Consider the following 23,044-nt stretch of genomic DNA (forward strand, 5'->3'; position numbering starts at 1 on the left):
GGCGTGCAAAATTATTCAGCCCCTTTACTTTCAGTGCAGCAAACTCTCTCCAGAAGTTCAGTGAGGATCTCTGAATGATCCAATGTTGACCTAAATGACTAATGATAATAAATACAATCCACCTGTGTGTAATCAAGTCTCCGTATAAATGCACCTGCACTGTGATAGTCTCAGAGGTCCGTTAAAAGCGCAGAGAGCATCATAAAGAACAAGGAACACACCAGGCAGGTCCGAGATACTGTTGTGAAGAAGTTTAAAGCCGGATTTGGATACAAAAAGATTCCCCAAGCTTTAAACATCCCAAGGAGCACTGTGCAAGCGATAATATTGAAATGGAAGGAGTATCAGACCACTGCAAATCTACCAAGACCTGGCCGTCCCTCTAAACTTTCAGCTCATACAAGGAGAAGACTGATCAGAGATACAGCCAAGAGGCCCATGATCACTCTGGATGAACTGCAGAGACTACAGCTGAGGTGGGAGACTCTGTCCATAGGACAACAATCAGTCGTATATTGCACAAATCTGGCCTTTATGGAAGAGTGGCAAGAAGAAAGCCATTTCTTAAAGATATCCATAAAAAGTGTTGTTTAAAGTTTGCCACAAGCCACCTGGGAGACACACCAAACATGTGGAAGAAGGTGCTCTGGTCAGATGAAACCAAAATTGAACTTTTTGGCAACAATGCAAAACGTTATGTTTGGCGTAAAAGCAACACAGCTGAACACACCATCCCCACTGTCAAACATGGTGGTGGCAGCATCATGGTTTGGGCCTGCTTTTCTTCAGCAGGGACAGGGAAGATGGTTAAAATTGATGGGAAGATGGATGGAGCCAAATACAGGACCATTCTGGAAGAAAACCTGATGGAGTCTGCAAAAGACCTGAGACTGGGACGGAGATTTGTCTTCCAACAAGACAATGATCCAAAACATAAAGCAAAATCTACAATGGAATGGTTCAAAAATAAACATATCCAGGTGTTAGAATGGCCAAGTCAAAGTCCAGACCTGAATCCAATCGAGAATCTGTGGAAAGAACTGAAAACTGCTGTTCACAAATGCTCTCCATCCAACCTCACTGAGCTCGAGCTGTTTTGCAAGGAGGAATGGGAAAAAATTTCAGTCTCTCGATGTGCAAAACTGATAGAGACATACCCCAAGCGACTTACAGCTGTAATCGCAGCAAAAGGTGGCGCTACAAAGTATTAACTTAAGGGGGCTGAATAATTTTGCACGCCCAATTTTTCAGTTTTTGATTTGTTAAAAAGTTTGAAATATCCAATAAATGTCGTTCCACTTCATGATTGTGTCCCACTTGTTGTTGATTCTTCACAAAAAAATACAGTTGTATATCTTTATGTTTGAAGCCTGACATGTGGCAAAAGGTCGCAAAGTTCAAGGGGGCCGAATACTTTCGCAAGGCACTGTATATAAATGGCCTGTTGACTGATTTAACTGAATTTAGTTGTGTCTTCCTGAGCCCAGCTTCCCAGTAAATAAGTTTGTAATTATCTGTTCTGTAATCTAAACCCACGGCCACGCCACCTACCTGCTCACCGATAGGGCCACGCTGCTTCCTTTTGGGGCCATCTGCTTACAAAACACTGCAGTGTTTAGTCACTTTGACAAACCCCTTGGACCTCTGTCCTTATAAATGGGTCCTAATGATAAACAGTTGTGGGCTGTGATTACTCCATATCTAGAGAGTGTCTCCTAAACAACCTTTAAACAAACTAAAATAAAAGAGAAAAGGACAATTTTGGCCTTCAGTGTGCATGGAGGCCAACATCACTTGACACAGTTTATATAAGTGACACAGCTGTTATGATGTAAAAAGCCCACCTTCCCCAAACTGATGATGCATGTGGAATAACAAGTGGAGTCAGAGTGTTTTCCTCCGATAGGCTACTTACACACACACAAACACTATCTCTCTGGATGCAAAAGATCAGGTGAGAGGGGGGTTTAAGGTCACTGATTTGCTTAGAAATACAGAAATATGCAAGGAAGAAAAGGAAATGGGTGAGAGAATTTTTCACTCCATTTATAGTTCAGTTGTGCCCCCTACTGGTAATGCAATTTGGGTCTGCAAGGGGTAGGTAGGGGCTATATAAATGGCCTGTTGACTGATTTAAATTGTCTGATTTAGTTTTAGTAAATTGTTTGATTTTCCTTTATTCAAGGAAAATTAAATCCATAATGATTAGCTATTTATGTGTTTCGACACTATCTGCTTGGATAGTGGTAAGTAAGGCTACTCTTAGGTCTCAAATGACACGCCTATAAATACAAACCGATTTAACGTTTGCCAATCAATACATTTTTTATCAAAGTCAATTTATACAGTAACATTCCTAGATTATGACAGGTAGCCTACCAGTATTTCGTTAGAAAGACGTCACTACTACTGTTACCTGGATCTCTGATTGGCTCAGAGAGTCGATCCGGGTACTCGGCTGGAAGGCTGGAAAGAGCCTATAGGTACCAATATGGCGGAGGTAAGAGGGAAAATAGGGGAGAAGCATCAGATTTTAAATCGATGTTTTTTTACATTTTTGTCGTTAACTTTCTTTTTAAATGTTATCGATTTCATAGATTAATGTTTTTTTGTTCTATATGTGTGGTTTTGTGTAATGATTGCCGCAATTGCCTCTAAAATATGTTTAAATGTATATACCGATCTTTCACGACAAGGCCTGTGCGCGTTCTCAGCTGCTTTGCTAACATCGACTGGGTAGATTGAGACGCCAATTTGGTGGAGGAAGAAAATAAGACATTATTTGCAAGTAATTGCGATGGTATTTTTTGGTTCTTGTGTATACAAAATAATGTAAAAAATCTTTAATGACCGGGAAATTGTTCCCAGTTTTAGAAATACCGTGTAGCTAAACAAAACGATTTTTTTTCTCTAGCCTAGGTTTTCCTGTGTAACGTTAGTTAATAAGATTACCTTTCTCGACCATTTCCGAACACCGACAGTTTGTGGGAAAACTGTCTATTCTTGTTATTTTGCGTCCCACTTCCAAATGTTATCCTATTGCTAGCATATTTACTAATAATACGATAACATTACATCAAACCGCTTATCAATACGGTTGGTAACTAGCTGAGGAACACTCAACTCCGTTCTCTTATATCGAGGCGGAGTTGAGTTTTGATAACTGGCCGCGGGATTTGTTAGCAACAACCTTGAGTCACCATCAGTCGATTCTTGTCAAAATGTAAATTCTGAAACCGCTTATTTGTACCAATGTTTGTCCTGTACAACTGCGGTCCTTTCGCAGGGTGCTGAAATTAATGCTTTTAATAAAACTTTTAGCAAATACAACCACCGACTGTTATCTAATTTGTGTTGCTCGGTTGCAAACTGGTCTCAGAGCGTGTCATCTTATTCTGTACGTAAATCCGAGACACTCCATTTAGTATGATATGTTACGTTTGGTCTGGTTCCATAAGACAGACGGTTACTTAAGGCAAAAACGAAAGGATGGGTGGGTGAATAGGTTGCGAGTTCGAATCTAATCACGGAGAACTTTATAATTTTAGATCGTTAGCAACTTTTCCTCTACTTTGAGCTAACCCTTCACCTAACCTTAACCCTTTTTAGCTAAACCCAACCCTTAACCCGAACCAAAAAATGTCATCTTCAATGCGGTAGGGACATCCCAAGGGTCCCGGATAGCATGGAGCCAATTGAATCTCATTATACGAAGCTAGTATGTACAAGGAAAAGTTGGTTGTAATTTAAATTTTTACAAGAATCGACTGATGTTTTCGATAGTGTAACAGAGCAGCATTCACATTAGCCTGGGCAGCTACTAGTGGGGTTTATGGATGTCTATTATGGGCTTGATGTGAATGAAGAATGTTTTATGTACGAACCGGTCACTGGGGGACTTGAGTGCATTACTGGTTGTACACTAAGACTAATGGTGGAGATCCATAAAGCCCACTAGCGACAGCTCAGGCTACATTCATGTATAGTATTTCATCTTCAATGTTGCTTCATTTGTGCTCTTATATTTTTGTTCTTCTAAACAGGCTTCCTTCGGGAGTTCGAGCCCAGGTAATGTAGAAATTATATATTTTTTTTTTAAACACAATCCTTAATTCAAACAATAACAAAGCGTCACTCCGGCTGTTTTTATAAAAAATCGGAGGGATGGGCCTGGATAAATGTGTAACCACTCTCAAATTCATAGACAGGGGTATGGATTCAAGGACTGACCATCCATGATATAAAAATTATAGTTTTAATCATGTTTTGAAGCAATAGTGTTTGTTTACATTTATGTTGTTTACAAATATTGGAGTAAAACAAGCATACATACATGCATGCATACATACATACACACATACATACAGTACCAGTCAAAAGTTTGGACACTAATTCCAGGCTTTTTCTTTATTTTTACTATTTTCTATATTGTAGAATAATAGTGAAAACATCCAACTATGAAATTACAAATATGGAATCCGGTAGTAACCAAAAAATTGTTAAATAAATATACTTTATATTTGAGATTCTTCAAAGTAGCCACCCTTTGCTTTGATGACAGCTTAGTCACACTCTTGGCATTCTCTCAACCAGCTTCATGAGGTAGTCACCTGGAATGCAGTTCAGTCTCCTCACAGCTGCTCATGTCCCTTAATATTGATGATGTGGTTCTTACTGACAAGAAGCACATGGCTGAGCTCTTTAACCACCACTTCATTAAGTCCGGATTCCTATTTGACTCTAACATGCCTCCTTGCCCGTCCAACATTTCCTCATCTCTCATCCCTTCTAATGCAACTATCCCCGATGCTTCTTCCTCTTTTTCCCTTGCCCCGCTACAAAGTTTCTCTCTGCAGGCAGTCACTGAGTCCGAAGTGCTAAAGGAGCTCCTTAAACTTGACCCCCAAAAAACATCTGGGTTAGGTTTCAACCCTTTCTTCTTTATGGTTCCTTCCCCTATCATCACAAAGCCTATCTCCAACCTTTTTAACCTGTCTAGGACTGTCTCCGTAACAGCCAGTGAAAGTGCAGGGGGCCAAATTCAAAACAACAAATATCTCATAATTAAAATTCCTCAAGTATACAAGTATTTTACACCATTTTAAAGATAAAATTCTCATTAATCCAGACACTGTGGTCTGATTTCAAAAAGGATTTACAGCGAAAGCACCACAAACGATTATGTTAGGTCACCACCAAGCCACAGAAAAACACAGCCATTTTTTCCAGCCAGAGAGGAGTCACAAAAAGCAGAAATAGAGAGAGAATTAATCACTAACCTTTGATGATCTTCATCAGATGACACTCATAGGACTTCATGTTACACAATACATGTATGTTTTGTTTGATAAAGTTCATAGTTATATAAAAAAAATCGGAGTTTACATTGGCGCGTTACGTTCAGTAGTTCTAAAACATGCGGTGATATTGCAGAGAGCCACATCAATTTACATAAATACTCATAATAAACATTGATAAAGATACGACTATTATACATGGAATTTAGATAAACTTCTCCTTAACCTGTCTCTCCTTTCTGTGGAGGTTCCCATTGCTTGGAAGGCAGCCACAGTTCGTCCTTTATTTAAAGGGGGAGATCAAGCTTATCCTAACTGTTATAGGCCTATTTCTATTTTGCCCTGTTTATCAAAAGTGTTGGAAAAACTTGTCAATGATCAACTGACTGGCTTTCTTGATGTCTATAGTATTCTCTCGGGTATGTAATCTGGATTCCGCTCAGGTTATGGATGTGTCACTGCAACCTTAAAGGTCCTCAATGATGTCACCATTGCCCTTGATTCTAAGCAATATTGTGCTGCTATTTTTATTGACTTGGCCAAAGCTTTTGATACGGTAGACCATTCCATTCTTGTGCGCCGGCTAAGGAGTATTGGGGTCTTTGGCCTGGTTTGCTAACTACCTCTCTCAAAGAGTGCAGTGTATAAAGTCAGAAAATCTGCTGTCTCAGCCACTGCCTGTCACCAAGGGAGTACCCCAAGGCTCAATCCTAGGCCCCACGCTCTTCTCAATTTGCATCAACAACATAGCTCAGGCAGTAGGAAGCTCTCTTCTCCATTTATATGCAGATGATACAGTCTTATACTCAGCTGGCCCCTCCCCGGATTTTTGTCTTAAATGCTCTACAACAAAGCTTTCTTTGTGTCAACATGCTTTCTCTACCCTTAACCTTGTTCTGAACACCTCCAAAAAGGGTCATGTGGTTTGGTAAGAAGAATGCCCCTTTCCCCACAGGTGTGATTACTACTTCTGAGGGTTTAGAGCTTGAGGTAGTCACCTCATACAAGTACTTGGGAGTATGGCTAGATGGTACACTGTCCTTCGCTCAGCACATATCAAAGCTGCAGGCTAAAGTTAATTCTAGATTTGGTTTCCTCTATCGTAATCGCTCCTCTTTAACCCCAGCTGCCAAACTAGCCCTAATTCAGATGACCATCCTTCCCATGCTAGATTAGAGACATAATTTATAGATCGGCAGGTAAGGGTGCTCTCGAGCGGCTAGATGTTCTTTACCATTCGGCCATCAGATTTGCCACCAATACTCCTTATAGGACACTGTACTCTGTAAATTGGTCATCTGAGGAACCTGTCGCAAGACCCACTGGTTGATGCTTATTTATAACTCCCTCTTAGGCCTCATTCCCCCTTATCTGAGATATCTCCTGCAGCCCTCATTCTCCACATACAACACCCGTTCTGCCAGTCACATTCTGTTAAAGGTCCCCAAAGCACACACATCCCTGGGTCGCTCTTCTTTTCAGTTCACTGCAGCTAGCGACTGGAACTAGCTGCAACAAACCAGCACTCAAACGGAACAGTTTTATCTAAATCTCTTCATTCAACGACTCAATCATGGACACTCTTACTGACAGTTGTGGCTGCTTTGTATGATGTATTGATGTCTCTACCTTCTTGACCTTTGTGCTGTTGACTTTGCCCAATAATGTTTGTACCATGTTTTTGTGCTGCTACCATGTTGTGTTGCTGTCTTGTTATGTTGTTGTCTTAGGTCTCTCTTTATGTAGTGTTGTCTCGTTGTGATGTGTGTTTTGTCCTATATTTATATTGTATTTATTTTTAAAATTCCAGGCCCCCGTCCCCGCAGGAGGCCTTTTGCCTTTTGGTAGACCGTCATTGTAAATACAAATTTGTTCTTAACTGACTTGCCTAGTTAAATAAAGATAATACAAATAATTTGTGGAATTTCTTTCCTTCTTAATGCATTTGAGCTAATCAGTTGTGTTGTGACAAGATAAAGGTGGTGTACAGAAGATAGGGCTATCTTCCAAATAGGGCTAAGTCCATATTATGGCAAGAACAGCTCAAATAAGCAAAGAGAAACAACAGTGCATCATTACTTGAAGACATGAAGGTCAGTCAATCTGGAAAATGCCAAGAACATCAAGCGCCATGATGGAATTGACTCTCATGAGGACCGCCAAAGGAAAGGAAGGCTCAGCGTTACCTCTGCTGCAGAGGATAAGTTCATTAGTGTTACCAGCCTCAGAAATTCCAGCCCAAATAAATGCTTCACAGATTTCAAGTAACAGACGTATCTCAACATCAACGGTTCAGAGGAGACTGAATCAAGCCTTCATGGTCGAATTGCTGCAAAGAAACCACTACTAAAGGACACCAATAATAAGAAGAGACTTGCTTGGGCCAAGAAACACGAGCAATGGGCGTTAGACCGGTGGAAATCTGTCATTTGGTCTGATGAGTACAAATTTGAGATTTTTGGTTACAACCGTTGTCTTTGTGAGACATGGAGTAGGTGAACAGATGACCTCCATGAAGCATGGAGGAGGTGTGGGGGTGCTTTGCTGGTGACACTGTCGGCGATATATTTAGAATTCAAGGCACACTTAACCAGCATGGCTACCACAGCATTCTGCAGCAATGCGCCATCACGTCTGACTTGCGCTTAGTGGGACTATAATTTGTTTTTCGACAGGACAATGACCCAACACACCTCCAGGCTGTGTAAGGGCTATTTGACCAAGAAGGAGAGTGATGGAGTGCTGCATCAGATGATGAGTTGGACCGAAAAAGCAGCCAAGTGCTCAGCATATATGGGAACTCCTTCAAGACGGTTGGAAAAGCATTCCTCATGAAGCTGGTTGAGAGAACGCCAAAGTGTGCAAAGCTGTCATCAAGGCAAATGTTGGCTACTTTGAAGAATCTAAAATATGTTTTGTTTAACACTTTTCTGGTTACTACATCATTCCATATGTTATTTCATAGTTTTTATGTCTTCACTATTATTATACAATGTAGAAAATAGTAAAAAAAGAAAAACCCTTGAATGAGTAGGTGTGTCCAGACTTTTGACTGGTACTGTATATTGATATCGCAACTAAGGATTCCAGTTTTAATGGAATATTTAAGTTATGAATATGACATGTCCATTTTCTATTCAGGTGATGTTTATTATGATACCATGAAGCTAAATCTGTTAATTAAGAAATATTGAATAAATAATTCCATGAAAATGATGCTTTGGGTGCGACAATGGCATTGGCAGTGCCAGTTTTGCACAGTGTATCTAATTGATTTGCCATTTGTCCTCAATGGTGCCATTCAACTGTGATCTAAAATAGTTTTCCCACTCCACAGTTGGCTCTTTATCGTCTGAAGATCATGACTTCGATCCGACAGCAGAGATGCTAGTCCACGAATATGACGACGAGAGGACCTTGGAGGAGGAAGAGTCATTGGAGGGCGAGAGAAACTTTAACTCAGAGATAGCCGATCTGGAGAAGGTTGGTTGGCTAATAACAGGAAATAATTCCCTGTTTCCTTTCTTTTGGACAGGAAATGTAGTTGTTGCTTTTATCGGAAGGTTTTTCATTCTGTCAATGCTTGAATGACCACTTCCTTCCCTACTATAATTAATCAAACGTTATAGGCTAGGGGGGTGGGAGAATATTGTATCACATGGAACTTCTTGTCAAACCATTGTTCATATAGCAGACATGTATTATCATAATTTGGATTGTAGAGACGTGATCTAAAGTGATTTCTCTTTGTTGTAACAGGAGGGGAACATGCCGTTGGAGGAACTGCTGGCCATCTACCGCTATGAGGCGTCTGTCAGTACGGCTGCAGGCTCCAGCATGGACAGCTTTTCTGGGGAGCTGACGGATGAGCTGCCAGATATGACTTTGGACAAGGTGAACAAAATTCATTCCAATATTTTCCGATTTGGTAAAGGGAACATTGTCACAGTCTACTGTAGAGCCAATTTGTAGATATTCAAAGATGTTTTCAGTCAAGTTCCCTTATGTATCTGTGATATAATCAGTAGGCATCTATCCCAACTATGATTACATTATAAGTGTCTGTTTTACTTCTGTATTACCTACAAAGTGTGTTTACGACAGATAGGGAACAAAACAACTTGTAGCTTTTAGGATCAATTGATCCTTGGTGGGCTCCCAGCCCTAAATAACAGTTACTGATGTAGCTAATGGTTACTAATGATAATTGGGTTCTTCCACAGGAGGAGATAGCTAAAGACCTGCTATCAGGGGACTATGAGGAGGAGACCCAGTCATCCGCTGATGACCTCACCCCTTCAGTCACCTCCCATGAGGCCACCGACTTCTTCCCCAGAACACTCAGATGTAAGGCAATTCAAACATTATTAGGACATCTCAGGGATAAATGATAAGACATTGTCAGAGCTCAAGAGCACAATTATAAAACACAATTGGTCAAATTCATATAATGTTTTATAGTGTGAATATTATTAGCCACTGCAATGTTTTGTTTGTTATTGTTTCCCAAGTTTAGCCTGCAGTATACCGTCATTGAAAACTCATAATAATGGCAAAAATACTGTCAAGTGCAGGTGTCATTATAAACAAAAGTACTTTAAAGATATACTTCTCCTTAATGCAACCGCTGTGTCAGATTTCAGAAAAGCTTTACAGCGAAAGCACACCATGGAATAATCTGAGTACAGCGCTCAGAGACCAAAACAATCCATACAGATACCCGCCATGTTGTGGAGTCAACAGAAGTCAGAAATAGCATTATAAATATTCACTTACCTTTGACCTTCATCGGAATGCACTCCCAGGAATCCCAGTTCCACAATAAATGTTTGTTTTGTTCGATAAAGTCCATCATTTATGTCCAAATACCTCCTTTTTGTTCGTACATTTAGTTCACAAATCCAAATTCACAAGGCGCGAGAACTAGGTCCAGACGAAAAGTCAAAAAAGTTATATTACAGTTCGTAGAAATATGTCAAACGATGTATATAATCAATCTTTAGGATGTTTTTATCATAAATCTTCAATAATGTTCCAACCGGACAATTCCTTTGTCTTTAGAAATGAAAGGGGACGCAGCTCGCTCTCACGGCTGCGCGCGAGATTTAGGTCATGGCATTCTGCCAGACCCCTGGTTCAAACAGCTCTTATTCGCTCCCCCTTCAAAGTAGAAGCCTAAAACAAGGTTCTAAAGACTGTTGACATCTGAAGCCTTAGGAAATGCAATCAGACCAAATTGGACACTTTATATTGGATAGGCAATGACTTGAAAACCTACAAACCTCCCGATTTCCCACTTCCTGGTTGGATTTTTTTCTCCGGTTTTTGCCTGCCATATGAGTTCTGTTATACTCACAGACGACATTCAAAAAGTAATCATCCAAATACTAATAATATGCATATCTTAGCTTCTGGGCCTGAGTAGCAGGCAGTTTTGCAGGCCGTAGCAGGCAGTTGACAGAGCCTGGGCGCGAACCCAGCCTTTTGCCTAACTCTGGCCACCTTATTCTTCCAAGCTACTCAATACTGTCCCCCAGCCATAAGAAGTTAACTTATTTATCTTGTTAGCTTTGACAGCATTTATCCCCTCCTAAACATTCATTCCATATTTTAATGGCCTTGTCACGTGATTAGTTGATAAGCACAGGGTCCCATTCGTATAACAAGCATTCTAATGGGGCGTGCCCGTTCTGTCTTTGTATTGTCAGCTAATACTATCTACGACGGTGATAAGGAGTCCGAGTGTGAGGAGGATGGCCCAAGCCTAGAGGACTCCAGAAAGGTAAGAAACTTGTCCTCCTTTTAAAAGTGACTTGATTGAAGAAGATACAGGATTAAGTTTCCCATAAGCACAGATTGGAGGTCAGTTCTTTTATTTTTCAATGGTTAAGGTTGTTTAGTAACGTTATTCGGTTAAATGATCCTAGACCTGCATTTACTGATGGTAGAAACATGGGGCTGCATGTTCTGGGGGTAAATCTGTTTTGTATTTGCATTTCACAGGAAATAATGGTGGGGTCGCAGCACCAAGCAGAGGTCCCCACCCACCTCTGTCACTATGGCGACGATAAGGGTGAGTGCAGGCTTTCTCAAGAGGTTAACCCATAAACCCGTTGCACTTGACAGTCACATTTAGCAGTGTTTCCAAGTGTAACATTGCACAGAGTGTCTAACGTTGTGATTCTCATCTGCCATTTTCATGAAGTTTACGAAGATGATGACCAGTTGCTATGGAGCCCGGACGTGTTGTCAGAAAGCAAGGTCAGGGACTTCCTGTGTGAGGCGTCGTCACGGGCGACCGATGAGAGGACAGGAAGTGACATGGCAGGGGCTCATGTGAGCGACAATGAGCAGGTCAGTCATCGCTACACGTGATGGTCAATCTTCATCTAGCGGTCTGTCTTACTGGCATTGTGGAAGACTTCTTTAAGACTCGCTGGATGTCATAACATTAGACATTCTCCAGCTGCCATCTCAAAGTTATTGTCCGTCTGTCAAAGTTACATGATTGTCATGGTTGTTGTCAATGTAAGTCGTTGAGCTATTCCTCTGTCGTTTCCCTGTAGGCTCTGTATGAGCTTGTGAAATGTAACTACAATACCCCTGAAGCACTGGAGAGGTATTGCAGTAACGTGAACTCATCACAGGGTAAGTCACCATTTTGAATAATTAGTAGGCTCTTTCAAAAATGTCACTCTGTTGGGAGAGGGAAAATGACCCCTTGTGATTATTACAGAGGAATCCCCACCGTGGTCTGAAGATGAATGCAGAAACTTTGAACATGCACTACAGCTATACGATAAGAACTTTCACCTCATACAGAAGCACAAGGTGGGACTCTCTCTCTCTGTTACTGATTTTAGAAGGTGATGAAATGATTGTAATATCATGTTGATAGCTTCTGTAAGGATATGAACATGCATACTTTATTTACCCTTTCTTTAAAAAGCCTGTGGCACTAACTTCCTGTGTCGGAGAACTCTTCTTTTCATCATGTATTTCTGCCCTTCATCAGGTTAAGACACGGACGGTAGCTGAATGTGTGGCCTTTTACTACATGTGGAAGAAGTCGGAGCGCTTTGATTTCTTTGTCCAGCAGAATCGCTTTGGCAAAAAGAAGTATAGCAGCTATCCTGGTGTAACGTAAGTGATCCTTCAGTATGCTCAACAACCGTAGTAACTGAGGTCTGAATTCATTGCCGTTCAAAAGTTTGGGGTCACTTAGAAATGTCATTGTTTTCCATCAAAACATAAACTTAGAACAAAAAAACCTTACCCTTTTCAGGACCCTGTCGTTCAAAGATAATTTGTCAAATCCAAACAACTTCACAGATCTTCATTGTAAAGGGTTTAAACACTTTTTCCCATGCTTGTTCAATGAACCATAAACAATTAATGAACATGCACCTGTGGAACGGTCATTATGACACTAACAGCTTATAGACGGTAGGCAATTAAGGTCACAGTTATGAAACCATAGGACACTAAAGAGGCCTTTCTACTGACTCTGAAAAACAACAAAAGAAAGATGCCCAGGTGCATGCCCTGTCCCGCAGGTGTGATGTTCGGATGTACCAATCCTGTGGGACAGCTGATCGTCCTCGCAGTGGCAGACCACGTGTAACAACACCTGCACAGGATTGGTACATCCGAACATCACACCTGCGGGACAGGTACAGGATGGCAACAACAACTGCCCGAGTTACACCATCTCCTCCATCAGTGCTCAGACTGTCCGCAATAGGCTGAGAGAGGCTGGACTGAGGACTTGTAGGCCTGTTGTAAGGCAGGTCCTCACCAGACATCATCGGCAACAACGTGGGCACAAACCCACCGTCGCTGGACCAGACAGGACTGTCAAAAAGTGCTCTTCACTGACGAGTCGCGGTTTTGTCTCACCAGGGGTAATGGTCGGATTTACGTTTATTGTCGAAGGAATGAGCGTTACACCAAGGCTTGTACTCTGGAGCGAAATCGATTTGGAGGTGGAGGGTCCGTCATGGTCTGGGGCGGTGTGTCACAGCATCATCAGACTGAGCTTGCTGTCATTGCAGGCAATCTCAATGCTGTGTGTTACAGGGAAGACATCCTTCCCCCACATGTGATACCCTTCCTGCAGGCTCATCCTGACATGACCCTCCAGCATGACAATTCCACCAGCCATACTGCTTGTTTTGTGTGTGATTTCCTGCAAGACAGGATTGTCAGTGTTCTGCCATGGCCAGAGCCCAGATCTCAATCCCATTGAGAATGTCTGGGACCTGTTGGATCGAAGAGTGAGGGCTAGGGCCATTCCCCCCAGAAATGTCCGGGAACTTGCAGGTGCCTTGGTGGAAGAGTGGGGTAACATCTCACAGCAAGAACTGGCAAATCTGGTGCAGTCCATGAGGAGGAGATGCACTGCAGTACTTAGTATCTGGTGTGGCCACCAGCTGCATTGACTGTTACCCCCCCTTGTTCAGGGACACATTATTCAATTTCTGTTAGTCCCGTGTCTGTGGAACTTGTTTAGTTTATGTCTCAGTTGTTGAATTTTGTTATGTTCATACAAATATTTACATATCTTAAGTTTGCTGAAAAGAAATGCAGCTGGCAGTGAGAGGACGTTTACATGAAATGAGTTGCAAAATTAATAGGAAATATAGTCAAGACAAGGTTAGAAATAAAAAATAAAAAATGTATTGAAATAATAATTGTGTCCTTCAAACTTTGCTTTTGTCAAAGAATACTCCATTTGCAGCAATTACAGCCTTGCAGACCTTTGGCATTCTAGTTGTCAATTTGTTGAGGTAATCTGAAGAGATTTCACCCCGTGCTTCCTGAAACACCGCCCACAAGTTGGATTGGCTTGATGGGCACTTCTTACGTACCGTACCACACGGTCAAGCTGCTCCCACAACAGCTCAATAGGGTTGAGATCTGGTGACTGCTGGCCACTCTATTATAGACAGAATACTAGCTGACTGCTTCTTCCCTAAATAGTTCTTGCATAGTTTGGAGCTGTGCTTTGGGTCGTTGTCCTGTTGTAGGAGGAGATTGGCTCCAATTAAGCGCTGTCCACAGGGTATGGCGTTGTAAAATGGAGTGATAGCCTTCCTTCTTCAAGATCCCTTTTACCCTGTACAAATCTCCCACTTTACCACCACCAAAGCACCCCCAGACCATCACATTGCCTCCACAATTCTTGACAGATGGCGTTAAGCACTCCTCTAGCATCTAATGTTCTTCTTTGTGATCCGAACACCTCAAACTTTGATTAGTCTGTCCATAACGGCAAAAGAACACAGACACTGGACAATCTTTTATTTTTATTGGCCAGTCTGACATATGGCTTTTTCTTTGCAACTCTGCATATAGAAGGCCAGCATCCCGGAGTTGCCTCTTCACTGTTGAGGATGAGACTGGTGTTTTGCGGGTACTTTTTAATGAAGCTGCCAGTTCAGGACTCAAACTAGACACTGTAATGTACTTGTCCTATTGCTCAGTTGTGAACTGGGGCCTCCCACTCTTTCTATTCTGGTTAGAGCCAGTTTGCACTGTTCTGTGAAGGGAGTAGTACACAGCGTTTTACGAGATCTTCAGTTCCTTAGCAATTTCTCGCAATGGAATAGCCTTTATTTCTCAGAACAAGAATAGACTGATGCGTTTCAGCCATTTTGAGCCTGCAATTGAACCCACAAATACTGATGCTCCAGATACTCAACTAGTCTAAAGAAGGCCCGTTTTATTGCTTCTTTAATCAGAACAACAGTTTTCAGTTGTGCTAACATAATTGCAAAGGGTTTTCTAATGATCAATTAGCCTTATAAAATGATAAACTTGGATTATCTAACACACCGTGCCATTGGAACACAAGAGTGATGGTTGCTGATAATGGGCCTCTGTACGCCTATGTAGATTTTCCATAAAAAATCTTCCGTTTCCAGCTACAATAGTCATTTACAACATTAACAATGTCTACACTCTATTTCTGATCAATTTTATGTTATTTTAATGGACAAAAAAATGTGCTATTCTTTAAAAAACAAGGACATTCCTAAGTGACCCCAAACTTTTGAACGGTAGTGTATGTCGACGGAGTTCTCTCTGAATATGATGATGGCCCGTGAATGCAAATTTTATTTGAATGTACTTGCAACTACACAAAAGGGGTGGACATTGCTAAAGGTTATTATGGGAGTCTGTGTGTGTTAACATCTTGTGTGTTCCCCCTGCCTGCAGGGACCTGATGGACCGGCTGGTGGACGAGGCGGAGGGCCTGGCAGTAGACAGCTCCTCCTCTGTGTGCTCAGGCGGAGGAGGAGGGGTGAGGATGGAGCCCACCACAGAGCAGCAGCTCAGCCTGCTCAACTCCATCACTGCCAGCGACCTCACAGGTTAGTCAACAGGGTCTCAGACTCTCAACATGGTATGTAGCACAAACGGACCCACTCCTTCCTTGATAGGCTTGTGAAAAATAGTTACTCTAACTTCAGATATGGCGTTCGGTATTACATTACACAGATTATACACAACAATACAACTTTATACATTCAACACAAGTCCTAAAAACAATACATACGAAATCCACAGATAACCAAGTAGTTTATTTATGTTTCCCCATCCCTCAGCCCTGAGTAACAGCGTGGCCACAGTGTGCAGCCCAGCGGAGGTGAGCTGCCTGGACTCGTACGGTTTCCCCCCTCTGGAGAGCCTCCACCGGGGGTCCCTGGCACAGGAAGAGCCCCTGGGCTTCCCCTCCAACGGAGGAGATCCCGACTGTCTCAACATGCTGGACGCTGGCTTCTACCACTCAGACCTGGGCCAGCGGGGAGGGGTGTACGGGGGCAAGGACTGCGAGCGGCCTTCTAAGAGGCTCAAGTTGGCGATGCCCGACTCTTTCATCAACGACGTTTCTGTGGGTAACCTCGGAGTGGATTTTGAGGGGCGGCGGAACACGGCACACCACCGCATCACCGGCGCCAAGATGGCGGTGTCCGTCACGGACTTTGGGGGCTTGGCGGGCAGTGGGGAGCCCAATGGGTTTATGGGAGCACATGCACGACGTCACAGCACAGCGCTCCAGTCAGAGTGACCACCCCCGCCCCCAGAATCCCTCTTTTAAACTTACCATCCCATGTGTACATAAGACTCACTCACTGGAGATTTTTGTTTAATAATTATATATACACATCTATTTCGTTTTTTATTTTATTTGTGAAATATGACATCAGTGATGTCTTTATCGTATAGAACAAAAAATCTTGATTTCTCAAGAGTTTATATAGCCATTTATTTTCCGCGGCCCTGAGATGTCAGTGTCCATGTAGTGTGGGGCCCAGCCCAGCCTGTCCCGGAGGCTGCGGATAGACAGTTGTGTTTTGTTCCTCATCCCTCACACACACATCTACAGACGACTTCTTCAAAGCTACGTAATCCTGCCACTCATATACAGTTGCCAAACCAGCTTTGTTCTGGTTTACTAAGTTTGTTCATTATTAAAGTGGTATTTTTGATTAACAATCAGTGTTTACAGGTACTTGCAGAAACCAAGCTTGGTCAAATGTGTTTTGTCCGAGAGGAGCCTGGGTTTTGTACTTAATGCAACAACACTCGTTGGTGTTGAGGCGGTGTAGATTTTAACTAGGAGCATATCAGTTGCTAGGATGTTTTTCTCTCCCTCTCGCCTTTGTTTTTGTTCCTGTGGAAGCTTCTTTTGTACTCGGCTTGCTTTTTTCAGACTTTTACCAGTCTGAAGTGGCCAAACCAGAGGAGAATGTTCTAGAATTTTAACAAAATATTATATGATGATTTTCCTCAGTGTTCAGCTGTGACAGAGCTTGCCAAAACATTTTAAACATTTTTTAAATCCGCCAATTTTATTAGCGGAGTCAAGTGATCAATGTAAAGACTAAAAGGCTGGGTCTGACACCCAACTAATCTGGGCAGTTTTATCTGTCCATCATATTATCTGAAACATGCCCTTATAAATCTGTCTCTTATTGCCCCAGAAATTAGCCAATATCATGACCAATATTTTACATTATGACAGAACAGTTTTTGGATTGGCATTATAGCGTTGCACTGAGATGTCATGTGTTCAGCTCCAGTAATGTATATAGTTTCTGCCCTATACTCTTAGCACAACATGTATTTCTTCACAAATCTATTTGGCCCCAGTTGAGTGCTAATTGTGCTGTTTGCATGTACATCGTGGAGCTTGATCAATCTGCAAAAGTTAGGGTTTATTTTTTTCCCTCTACTGTATTGTTCTTTATTGAAACTACTTAAGGCCTGCATAAGCTTGTTAGCAGTATTATTTCTTTATTTAAAGCCACTTTTTTTTCCTTTTCTGCAACTTCCACTGTACTGACTGGAGGATGCCTTGTATTATCCGGTCCATAATTTAATGTCCAGTTGCAGTCTAACAGAGATTCAACTTCTATTTCTCTAGACTGAACTAATTGTGAATTGTTGGGGGAGGGGGGGGGGGGTCATCATTGTCTTTTTAATGTATGCAGTAGTGATTGCTTAATTTACCTATGCATTATGAATCTGATAATTAGTTGGTTTCAGGGGTGTGTATATATACTGAACAAAAATATAAACGCAACAATTTCAACGATTTTACAGAGTTACAGTTTACAGAAGGAAATCAGTCAATTGAAATAAATGAATTAGGCCCTGATCTATGTATTTCACATGACTGGGCAAGGGCTCACCCACTGGGTGCCAGGCCAATGAGAATTTGTTTTTCCTCACAAAAGGTCTTCATTCCTGCAGTCAGCATGCCAATTGCACGCTCCCTCAACTTGAGACATCTGTGGTGTTATGTGTCAAAACTGCACATTTTAGAGGGGCCATTTATCTATGTCCAGAGTACAAGGTGCACCTATGTATTGACCGTGCTGTTTAATCAGCTTCTTTAATTGCCACACTTGTCAGGTGGATGGATTATCTTGGCAAAGGAGAAATGCTCACTAACAGGGATGTAAACAAATTTGTGCACAAAAATCTAGAGAAATAAGCATTTTGTGCATATGGAACATTTCTGGGATCTTTTATCTCAGCGCATGAAACAGGACCAACACTTTACATGTTGCATTTATAGTTTTGTTCCGTATAATTCTGAATGTCACCCACAAAAGTCCATAGATTTCCTACATAAACATTTACCATACAATAATTCACTATCCTGAGTATGTACAGATGTTTTTTTTTGCATTGGTTTTACCTAGCTAGGCGTTATCTAGTCATTCTGTTTCTATGGCAGACATTGGAGTCAGCTGTTTGTTCACCTTGCATTATTTCCCCAATTGTGGACAGTTTCATGTAAATAATTAACTAATAGCCTTAAATGTCTTCATTGACCTCTTTAAACTTGTGAATCTGTGTTGATCTAAATACTTAAAATTAGATTCCTTGTCAAAAGGCAATAATGTGTCTATGTACTGACATTACATGTTTTTACATTTTACTGATTGGCTTTTGGTGTTTGGATATTTGGGGGGGGTTCCCTTGGCAGTGGGAGACAGCAAAACAATGCATGCTAGCTGTGTGACAGTTCTCAAATGTACAACTTAAAAAGGCTTTACCTAAGACGTATTAATATATTATTCAATGTTGCATTTTGAAGTTGCAATCATAATGTACAAATCCCATTTTGTTACTCTTCATTTATTTCCTTTACACATTTCTGTCTTTGTCTTGGTGAAAGGGATGGCTTCTGTAGTCAGTATGTTGAAAGATGGGTCTGGTTCAGAATCAAGCCCTCGTCCCTTAGGTACTTTCATAGATCTGGGCCCGTATCCACAAAGGCTCTTATTCATTGTGATCTAAAAGGCCAAACTGATCCTAGATCAGCACTCCTACTCTGAGAAGCTTTGTGGGTACGGCCCCTGGTATGGTTGGATAGATGGAACCAAAATGGCAGATGAACTACTACCATATTGCTTATACCTATCCAATGCTTTCCGATACATCAAGTGCCTAGGGGTATGTACCAGACCATTGTTACTCGCCATCATCAAAAGTGCAGATGTCGTGGGTGTCTCCAGGCTCTCTCTAGCTTTAGCAGTGCAGTGATATTTATTTCACCCTATGGTTTGGTATAAAGACTCAGAAATACTGTCTGAATGTAAAGGCCATTGACTAGTAGATTAATATTTTGATTTTACAACCCTGTCCTGAAATCTCATAATGTGATATTTTTTTGGAAATCTCTGGAGAGACTTGTGTGTAAGAAAGCACTAATTTCTTTTTATATTTTGTATTGTGTTTTGAAGTTTAATAGTATAAAAAGATATAGCAGTTGTGGTTGTTTAAAAAAATATCTAGTTCTTTGAAGTAAAGAAAACACCTTTTGTGAATAAAACATAAATGTATATCCAGAAATATAGACAATCAACATATTTACTATCGAATGTTCAAGAGAAACTCGCTTTTGTTTAAGAATTGTACATAGACACTGAATTGTTTTTTTTCTTTGGGTTTTGTTAAACATTTTGTATTTTCTGTTCTTTAATACCTGATGTACAGATCCAGAAATAAAGCTCTGGAAAAGGTCTCAAGATTTCTGCTTTACTCAGTTTTTTATGTGCATTGAATTTCTGCTTTTTGTGGTGGATCTCTCCCCAAAATTGGTTGCCGTCCCCTAATAGCCTAATCCCTACACTTAAGCCAAAATTAGCCTTTTGGGCCTTAATATCTTTCCCTTTTTTTACATGCAAAAAAAGTTACGTAGGCCTAACCATTAATGGTGACACAATGTTACAACGTTAGAAATGTTGGACACATTACATTTGTCGAACCTGTTAAAGTGCTGCCGTTTCATGGGTTTGTCATTAGGCCTACAGAAATGGCGTGGTTAAATCTTGTTTATTCTGTTGCTTGTGAAATGTCAACTGTCATTGACATGTTAAAATGGTGGTGAAACGTATTACATTGCAATAGGCTTTTGCACATTTGCAAAGATGTGGCTAGCAGACAGACATTTTTCACAAAGAAAGGGTGAGAGATTGGCTATATCGAACATTCAGAATGGCCAGCGCGCGCTTCTTCGGCTTCAAGGGATGTTGGAATTGGAGGCTCTTAAATAAAAAATCTGCTCAATGCAAAAGATTTCTTCCTCTTTGATTGCAATGGTGTGATATGCCACGGAGAAAAGCCAATAACCGGTGTGTTCCTTGATCAAACACAGCAAAAAAATGCAATAACCGGTGAGTTCTTTGATCAAACACAGCACTAGGCCACAGGAGAATTACGTGACAAATTCTACCGCCTGGGCTTTGATGTAATGCAAGAGCAGATATTCAGCTTCTCTTATTGTTCTGCGCTTTACCTGAGAGATGTCTCTAAGGAGCAAGGCAAGGTGTTTGTCATAGGCTGAGGGGGTGCGTAATGATTTGAGAGGCTGGCATTCATTTTGTTGATGAAGATGACCACACTATATTTAACTGGACATTGGCCTCAGATGTCAAAGCGGTCCTTGTTGGAATTGACAAGTTGACCTTCCTTAAATTGGGTAAAGCCTCCTGCAATCTGCGGGATCCACCATCGCAGGCCACACCAACCCTGCGCAATTGCTGTAACCACAGACCCCCAGAACCCAACCAACCCAACTCCAACTTGGCCAAGATAAAGCAAAGCAGTGTGACAAAAACAACACAGTTACACATGGGATAAACAAATGCACAGTCAATAACACAATAGAAAAATCTGTATACAGTGTGTGCAAATTAAGTAAGGAGGTAAGGCAATTAATAGGCCAACAGTGGCGAAGTAATTACAATTTAGCAATTTACACTGGAGTGATACATGTGCAGTTGAGGATGTGCAAGTAGAAATACTGGTGTGCAAAACAGCAGAAAAACAAAATATGGGGATGAGGTACGTAGTTGGTTGGATGGGCTATTTACAGATGGGCTGTGTACAGCTGCAGCGATCGGTAAGCTGTTCTGACAGCTGAAGCTTAAAGTTAGTGAGGGAGATATGTCTCCAACTTTAGTGATTTTTGCAATTCGTTCCAGTCATTGGCAGCAGAGAACTGGAAGGAAAGGCGGCCAAAGGAGGTGTTGGCTTTGGAGATGACCAGTGAAATATACCTGCTGGAGTGCATGCTATAGGTGGGTGTTGCTATGGTGACCAGTGAACTGAGATAAGGCTGAGCTTTACCTAGCAAAGACTTATCGATGACCTGGAGCCAGTGGGTTTGGCCAAGAATATGTAGAGGACCAGCCAACGAGAGCATACAGGTCGCAGTGGTGGGTAGTACATGGGGCTTTGGTGACAAAACGGATGGCACCGTGATAGACTGCATACAATGTTCTGAGTAGAGTGTTGGAGGCTATTTTGTAAATGACATCGCTGAAGTCAAGAATCGGTAGGATAGTCAGTTTTACAAGGGTATGTTTGGCAGCATGCGTGAAAGAGGCTTTGTTGCGAAATAGGAAGATTTAACTTTGGATTGGAGATGCTTAATGTGAGTCTGGAAGGAGAGTTTACAGTCTAGCCAGACACCTAGGTATTTATTGTTGTCCACATATTCTAAGTCAGAACCGTCCAGAGGAGTGATGGTGGGCGGGTGCGGGCAGCAATCGGTTGAAGAGCATGCATTTAATTTTACTAGCATTTAAGAGCAGTTGGAGGCCACAGAAGGAGTGTTGTATGCTGTTGAAGCTCGTTTGGAGGTTTGTTAATACAGTGTCCAAAGAAGGGCCAGATGTATACAGAATGGTGTCGTATGCGCATAGGTGGATCAAAGAATCACCCGCAGAGCAAGAGCGACATCATTGATATTTACAGAGAAAAGAGTCGGCCCGAGAATTGAACCCTGGGGCGGGGGCTTGGGCCAGTTGCTGCAGGGAGTGCAAAGCTGTTGGCCGGGGTTGGGGTAGTCAGGTGGAAAGCATGGCCAGCCGTAGAGAAATGCTTATCGAAATTCTCGATTATCGTGGATTTATCAGTGGTGACAGTGTTTCTTAGTCTCAGTGCAGTGGGCAGCTGGGAGGTGGTACTCTTATTCTCCATGGATTTTACAGTGTCCCAAAACTTTTTGGAATTAGCCTTTGCTTTCCTAACTGACTGTGTGTATTGGTTCCTGACTTCCCTGAAAAGTTGCATATTGCGGGGACTATTCGAAGCTAGTGCAGTACACCACAGGGTGTTTTTGTGCTGGTCAAGGGCAGTCAATTCTGTAGTGAACCAAGGGTTATATCTGTTCTTAGTTCTACATTTTTTGAAAGGGGCATGTTTATTTAAGATGGTGAGGAAAGCACGTTTAAAGAACAACCAGGCAAATGTGCTAAAGACCATCTTTTACAGTCTAAATGTAATTTTAATGGGAAAATTCTTGAATGGAAAATTCTCTTAACATTATTGAATAACTTAAAATAAATAACTTAAATATACATTAACCTCTTCAATTAAAATAAATGTACATGATCATCTATAGAATGATATAACAAACAAAATAATAAAATCAGCAGCAGATTTTTGAACTAAGTATACATACCAACTAGAAAATAAGCAGCTGGAAAGGTGGAAATGAAAAATGGAAAACAAACTGGAAATGGAAAGGCCTGATGGTGTCACTAGAGGAAAGGTCAAGAGGTCACCAAATCAATAGGGTTCTTCCACTTGGGGTCTTGATTGTGCACAACAAATGTTATGGCAATCCAGCCATTACTTTGAGATATATCTTGTTCTCAGTCTTGTTCTCAACCTGTGGGCATCATGTGTGTAGTGATCCAATATCCATATCCATGCCA

General features: G+C 41.5%; 1 protein-coding gene and 1 pseudogene across 4 annotated transcripts; both read left to right on the forward strand.

The window, feature by feature from the left end:
* Positions 1-2,476: 2,476 nt before the first annotated feature.
* Positions 2,477-19,842, forward strand: LOC139411012 (mesoderm induction early response protein 3-like). Of its 4 annotated transcripts, XR_011634554.1 has the most exons (14): positions 2,488-2,500; positions 4,044-4,068; positions 8,635-8,780; positions 9,057-9,191; positions 9,521-9,644; positions 11,006-11,079; positions 11,301-11,370; positions 11,503-11,651; positions 11,864-11,945; positions 12,034-12,128; positions 12,313-12,440; positions 15,519-15,673; positions 15,908-17,845; positions 18,388-19,842. XR_011634554.1 is itself a non-coding variant. In XM_071156782.1 (13 exons), exons 1-13 carry the CDS (start codon positions 2,492-2,494, stop codon positions 16,369-16,371), a joined length of 1,656 nt encoding a protein of 551 aa, XP_071012883.1. In that variant the 5' UTR covers positions 2,477-2,491; the 3' UTR covers positions 16,372-19,842. The 4 variants fall into 4 exon arrangements, 2 of the variants coding, with proteins under 2 accessions (XP_071012883.1, XP_071012884.1); XM_071156782.1 differs by having other exon boundaries at positions 2,477-2,500; positions 15,908-19,842; XR_011634555.1 differs by lacking the exon at positions 4,044-4,068 and having other exon boundaries at positions 2,479-2,500; positions 8,619-8,780.
* Positions 19,843-20,315: 473 nt separating this feature from the next.
* LOC139412360 (chronophin-like) lies at positions 20,316-20,960 on the forward strand (annotated as a pseudogene).
* The last annotated feature ends 2,084 nt before the right edge of the window (positions 20,961-23,044 follow it).

This window comes from Oncorhynchus clarkii, chromosome 6 (assembly GCF_045791955.1).
Source record: "Oncorhynchus clarkii lewisi isolate Uvic-CL-2024 chromosome 6, UVic_Ocla_1.0, whole genome shotgun sequence".
In the NCBI taxonomy this organism is placed as follows: domain Eukaryota; kingdom Metazoa; phylum Chordata; class Actinopteri; order Salmoniformes; family Salmonidae; genus Oncorhynchus; species Oncorhynchus clarkii.

Coding starts and splice junctions, on each gene's coding strand:
- LOC139411012 (XM_071156782.1), top strand. Junction 8,781..9,056: donor AGATAGCCGATCTGGAGAAG/GTTGGTTGGCTA, acceptor TTGTTGTAACAG/GAGGGGAACATGCCGTTGGA. Junction 11,652..11,863: donor ATGTGAGCGACAATGAGCAG/GTCAGTCATCGC, acceptor GTTTCCCTGTAG/GCTCTGTATGAGCTTGTGAA.